This window comes from Nicotiana tabacum, chromosome 15 (genome assembly GCF_000715075.1).
Source record: "Nicotiana tabacum cultivar K326 chromosome 15, ASM71507v2, whole genome shotgun sequence".
Classification (NCBI taxonomy): Eukaryota; Viridiplantae; Streptophyta; class Magnoliopsida; order Solanales; family Solanaceae; genus Nicotiana; species Nicotiana tabacum.
Genome location: NC_134094.1, coordinates 107,827,098 through 107,833,965, shown reverse-complemented (window position 1 = coordinate 107,833,965; position 6,868 = coordinate 107,827,098). Strand labels below are relative to the sequence as shown.

The window sequence follows — 6,868 nt, the reverse complement described above, 5'->3', positions numbered from 1 at the left end:
CACGTGACACAACTTGTAAGATAACACTCCAAGAGCCGCACAGCAAAACCCTAATCTCACAATTTTAAGCCGAAACCTTCCTTTTTTCCCTTCCCTTTTCCCACTTCCTTCGATTCTCAGATCTTTGCATCTACAATGGTGACCACTGGAAAGAAAACAGTATGAAACACCCATTTATGCCCCTTCATTAATTCCCTTCTCTGTTTTATTTTTTCTTCTTTTGTTTTTTTGTCTGGCTATTAATGCAAAATTTGTAATTTGCAGAAGAAGACACATGAAAGCATAAACAACAGGTTAGCACTTGTAATGAAGAGCGGCAAGTATTCTCTTGGTTACAAGACTGTTCTCAAGACCCTCAGGAGCTCTAAAGGTTCTTCCTTTTAAAAATAATATTTCTGCCTTTTTTGTTGTAATTTATTTGGACTAAATGTGATCAAAAAATTTGTACAGGAAAGTTGATATTGATATCCAACAATTGTCCTCCGTTGAGGAAATCTGAGATTGAGTACTATGCTATGCTCTCTAAAGTTGGTGTTCACCATTTCAATGGAAGTAAGCATTTCTTCAAAGATCTTGATTTTCATCATTGTTACCATGTTTTTGTATTAATTCGTAGGGCTGCCATCTAGTGATTAATCACTAGATAGCCATTTCAATGGAAGTAAGCATTCATCAGAGTTCTTGATCATTGTTAGCATGTTTTTGCGTTATTTCGTATGGCAATTTTGCTCCCTTTGTGGGTTTTGGTGATGCACCTAATTTTAAGCCAATTAGTTTCCTAGTTTTTCGTTTGTGAAGTAAAATTTACATATTTTTGAGACTAGGTTAGTAGTATTATAAATCACATTGTGCTGTACTTTATATGTCTCAATTTATGTGGATCACTTTTCTTTTTAGTGTATCCCAAAAAAAATGACACTTTGGTATACTTAGAAACAATTTAAGGGAAACTGCATAGGTACCCCTCACCAATAACCGGATTTTCAACTACCCACTTTATCTTTGCGACCATTTTAAAATGGAATTAGTATCATCCTGAAATGCCACTACCACATCTGTGTTTGGTGGTGAAATACACGCTCCTGACACATGTATTTCCCACTAAAATCATTTTTTTCTTGTTTTTTTCCCTTCTACTTTTTTTTGCAACTCACTTTTTGTATTTTTTAAAATTCTTTTCCCTTTTCACATATCCCACCTTCTTCCATCCCCCAACCCACAAGTGAAGCAGCGATTTTTTTTTGGTTGAAGAAGCAGAAAAACGGTGAGCTCCTAGAAAACTTTCTGCCAATCAACAACCAAATTCTTCTTCCTTGCTCTCTCTTTTATGTAAATTTGATTAATTAAAAAAATCGGACTCCCCTCCTCCACCTCACTACCTGAAGTAGCGAAAGGTCGAAGGCACCAATCGGGAAATGGCGAGCATGGCGAGAATGTTTTTGCAACTAACAATCAAAACCCTTCTTGTTCAGTCTTTTGTGGGCTTCTTCTGGGTTTAATCGGAATTTAATCTTGGGATGAGATTTTTTCAGTCAAAAAGTGGTGATTGAAGAGATTAGAAATAGTAGTAATCCTATATAAAGTGTAGTGAAATATGGAGAGGAAAGAGTAAAATCTTCAACTCGATCTCGCCGGAGAATTTTGAGAATGCCGGAGGTAATTTCCGGCCAATCTAGAAGTAACAAAACTGGAGGAAAGAAAAGGAAAAGAAAAAAAAGACAAGAGAAAGGAAAAAATAGAAATATAGTATGTTTTATAAAAATAAAATTTTAGCATTCTCTCTTTCTCACTCTCCCGGGTGTCATACACTCTCTTCTGCTACATCAGCACTAAGGGTGTACTAATTCCATTTAAAAATAGTTCAGGGGTAATAGGATCCCGCAAAGATAAAGTGTGTAGTTGGAAATCTGGTTATAGGTCAAGGGGGTGCTTATGCATTTTCCCAACAATTTAACTTTGTAATTTAAATTTTACCATTAGCGAGATGAGCTATAGCTGCACAAATGTTTATGACTTCTTTTAGACCATAAGTTTACAAGTCTTTCTTCGTGTCCAATCAAACAAGGCCACATAAATGTATTGATAGAGTAATCAATCGAAGCATTTGAAAAAAATGTGTAAAAAATTGTTTGACTCTTTGAATGGTGATAGTGCCACATAAATTAGAATGAACGGAGTACAGGTTTAACAAATGAAAAACTTGGTCCCATTATACTTGATATCCAATTTATATTTCCCACCCTGACATTTTATACATATTTGTTGGGGAATGTATTGCAGTTACGTGTGATTGATTGTTCATTTACTTTCCGTTTTACCAATGCTAAGGTCAATGGTAGTTGTTTTCTTCAGTTCATAGGATTTCACCTCTATATCAGTACATTTAGATTTGCTACTTTTACTTATTGATAACATGTGGGAAGAATATTTACTAGTTCATGCCTTTTGTCTCCAAAGTGTTCTGTTTTTCATAAAATTACCAAGTTTTCTTATTGTCTTTGCAACTTTTTTGTGTAGACAATGTTGATCTTGGGACAGCATGTGGCAAGTATTTCCGTGTATCATGCCTAAGCATAATTGACCCAGGTAAAGTACATCTGAGAGTTCCTACTGTTGTACAGTGAAATATCCTAGAAGTTCATACGGACCCTTTTGTCTTACGTCTGCGGCTAATGATGTTTCAGGTGATTCGGACATCATCAAGTCTCTGCCCGGAGATCATTGAGAGTTGCTCTATCATTCATATTCTTGTATCTTGGAGAAAATTTCTTGTAGCAAGAGTATAGAAGGTTTTGTTGTTTCTTAATTTTATTTAGTTTGTCATTTGACCTTAAGTTTGAGCCAGATAATAGTGATCCAGAATTCAGCTATTTATGTTTTATTTGCCTGTTCTATCAATGCCTGTTCTTAATCTTTCTGAGAGTACTATTTTTATGTTGCTTCTTGGTAGTTTCACTTAATGATTTTGGATTGAAAGATCTCTAATTGGAGTGCCGTGGATAGCGAGGGTTCATATAGCCAGCTTGTCATTGAGGCTTTTTTTGTTGTTATTGTCGTTGGTAATTTTACTAGATTAAGACCTACTCACCTTTTTCCCCTGTGATGCCACGGGGGCGGTTTGTCATAGTCTAGTCTATTGCTTCCCTTTCTGCTTCAAGTTGAGCCAATTGTGGAAATGTGAGGGAGACTTGAGCAACTTTGCAGGAGGGGCAAACTTTGCTGGTTTTTTATCAATATTGTCTTTTATCTTTGAGGGTATGTCTATTTTAGTCCCTTAAATATAATCATGAGTATATTTAGTCCCTTAAGTATGCTAAAGTAGAGCACCTTTAGTCTCACTGACTCAATATGTGCAAAAACTAATGATGTTACTCAACTCTAATTGATGAAGCAAATCTTCTGTTTTGAAACAAAACGTTTCCTCTCATTTTATTGGATAACGCAAATTGTGACTTTAACTCACTCATTTTTAGATAATGTCTTCTAAAATTTTGGCCTTGAAAATATCTCCTTCTGTGCCAGTTTTCAATGAGAAAATGACACTGTATAGTCGCTGTAAAAATAATAGTTGAAAAATGTATAAAATTTGTATGTGTGTGTGTGTATATATATATATATATATATATATATATATATATATATATATATATATATATATATATATATATATATATATACTTAAAAATTTCGGTTGATTTTTTCAAAAAGAAAAGTTAAAATTTGAAAAAAAATAGAGCTGTCAGGATCACTTCTAGGCATATTATTGAAGCAAACGAATAACCAGGTTGTATTATCACTTTTAGCCCGTGCCAGAAACTATTTACATCTTGTAACCGAAAAAGTATATAAAATTTGTATAATTTTTGTATATTAACATACAATATATATATATATATATACACACACACACACACACAAAAAATAATATACAAATACAAAATATACACTCTCCGTTTCAATTTATGTGAACCCATTTGATTGAGCACGAAATTTAAGAAAAGAGAGAAGACTTTTGAACTTGTGGTGTAAAATGAGTCAGATATATGTTGTGTGGCTATAAATCATTATATAAAGGTAAATTGTTTCCAAATAGGGAAAGTGAAAATTTTTTTGGCACGGATTTAAAAGGAAATAGGTTCACATAAATTGAAACGGAGGGAGTACAAATTTTATATATCTTTTCGGCTATTATTTTTACAGCGGCTATATAGTATCATTTTCTAATTGAAAACTGCCACATAAGGGGATATTTTCAAGGTCAAAATTTTAGAAGACATTATCTAAAAATGAGAAATTAAAGTGATAATTTGCGTTATCTAATAAAAGAAGAGGAAACGTTTTATTTCAGAGCAGAAGATTTGTTTCATGAATCAGAGTTGGGTAACACCGTTAGTTTTTGAACATATTGTGTCAGTGAGACTAAATGTGCTCCACTTTAGCATTCTTAAGAGACTAAATATGCTAAAGGCTATATTTGAGGGACCAAGATAGACCTACCCTCAAAGATAAGAGACAATATTGGCCAAAAAATTCCAAAGTTTGCAAACAACCTTGTGTTTCTTTAGTACTTTGATGAACGACACATAAGAAGGTTGCACGATGTAATATTTGCTGGTCGCTTTGTCCCGTAAATGTAATGTCGCTTGTTCCATAGATAGACTTTCTTTTTCTCATGTCAAAACCTCCCATGGTTTGTACAATCTCCTCAATGGTCTGTGCTGTATTTCCGCCTTCTTCATTTACACGATCTAGTCCAAACGACCTCATAAATGGCAAAGGAATCCAAAATACATTTGTTTTGAAAATTTTAAATTTGCAATTATGTCAAACAGGGTTCCCTGTTATTTTAAATTTTAAATTAGCATTCCCCCGCCTTCTTCTAGCATGTAATATATATATATATATATATTTCTTTTTGTTTTTGGAAAATTGATAAAATATGACAGTTAGGGGTCATTTGATTGGGAAATAAGTTATTGCGAGATTGTTATCTCACCCTCATAGGAATAAAATTAATATTTCAATCCTGTGATATTCTAATTTATCCTAATCAAACGTGGAATGAACTCATCTCAAATTTAATCTCAAAATAATTTATCTCTTATACCTTGTATCGAACGAGCCTTAGAAGTAGAACTATGCTAAAACTACCGTCATCAATCGCTCTTATATCATATTGGAAGATAAAGTAGCTCGGAGATATTTTCCAAGTGTCTTTTCATTCCATTTAGTTTGAGCTTTTTTTTAAAGAGCTTTTCCTTTTGAAAAATAGCACTCAAATAATTGTACTATTAAATTGTTTTAAGAAAAGGTTCAAAGATACCCGGGCGAAATGAATTCATGCTTTTTGTTAATAGTTTGGTTTAAAACTACCCTTGTTACTTTAGTAATATAATAAATATATAGAAGAGCGGGAGAAGCAGCTGAAGGTCGTCATGTCAGCTTGCCGACCAGGGACAATTTTGGCATTTCGTGCACAATTGTGCTTTGACAAAATATTCATAACATCCGTCATTAATAGTACTGCAACGTTGGGGCCCAATCGACTTTTTCGGCTACACGTGCATTGCAGTCTTTTTACCTATATATGTCGACCCTCCTCCTTAGAAATAACTTTTATAATAGCTTGACTTAACTTCTTCCGTAGATTATTATCTTTACAAATTGGTCAAAGACACAAATACATTAATTTTAAATTAAAAATAGTGATCATAACAAATCGAAAAATCGAATATAGTTGAATTTATAAGTAGTTCTAAGGATATGTGATATGGCCTGATATGAATCGTACGTAGAAGTGGAAATGTTGGATTCTTGGTTTATTGGCTATAGAGAAGAGATATAAATTATTGAACTAGAAGAGTGAGTATGTAGAGTAAAACAAGCTTAAGAGATTTATTCTTCAATAGATAGAAGTAGTTGTTTCTTACAATGTGTTAACTTCCCCCTGCTTACAACGATTCCCCCCTCTTTATAGTTGGGAGATGTTACTTTATTTATAATAAAAAATATATAGTGGAGAACTCATGATTAATTGTCTCTTTCTCGATTCCTGACAAGATTCTCTCCCCTAGTGCGGTTGCAACGACTCCTGTCTGCGAGCTCGATACTGGCTCGAGCTCGGTATTGGATCGAGCCCTCGGCGTTGAGTTCGAGTTCGACATTCGGGATGAGTGTCAATCGGTTGGTGCATCTCCGGCAAAAACTTCCTCTTCTCGGTTGTCCGGCCGGTGGAGCCGCCTCCCCATGAGTACATTACTGGACCGTGTACTCTGAAGATCGATTTTAAGGTTGAAAATCCTTCGTCTATTCCGGGTAGATGTGAGCATGTGTCGATGTACATGTGCTCGATAACAGAGGGCCATCTTGAGGCTGTGAGGAAGGACTGCAAATGGGGCTCCGAAGTTATGTTGCAAATTCCCTCTCCTGAAGAGAGCGTCATCACTCACGTGGAGGGATTTTTAAGTGTTTATACTTACCCCTTCATGTTGGGTCCCGGGTCGACCCAGTGATCATTGAATTTTGCAAAATATATCAGGTAACCCTCGGTCAAATTCATCCTTCTCTATGGCGTATAGTAACCTTACTTCTCTTATTCTCCAACAAAGCCGAAGGCCTGGATTTTACCCTAAATCACCTCATACGATTGTATCGGCGTCAAATCTTTCGAGGACTAGTCATGCTTCTTTGTCGGGCATCGAAAGCTTTGATGTCGAGCATCGACGAAGACAAGGATCAGGGTTGGATGGGCCGTTATATTCGGGGTGAGGACCCGTGACCTCATTTCGGAAGAGAAGATGTCGTTCCCCGAGAAATGGAATTTCGACCGTAAGTGGTTTTCATAAGGCGTTGCTTTTCGTATCTTTCT

General features: G+C 35.2%; 1 protein-coding gene across 1 annotated transcript; it reads left to right on the top strand.

Moving 5' to 3' along the window:
- Positions 1–2,913, top strand: LOC107812690 (large ribosomal subunit protein eL30). The gene is made up of 5 exons (XM_016637843.2): positions 1–159; positions 265–370; positions 451–552; positions 2,518–2,586; positions 2,685–2,913. Exons 1-5 carry the CDS (start codon positions 136–138, stop codon positions 2,723–2,725), a joined length of 342 nt encoding a protein of 113 aa, XP_016493329.1. The 5' UTR covers positions 1–135; the 3' UTR covers positions 2,726–2,913.
- The last annotated feature ends 3,955 nt before the right edge of the window (positions 2,914–6,868 follow it).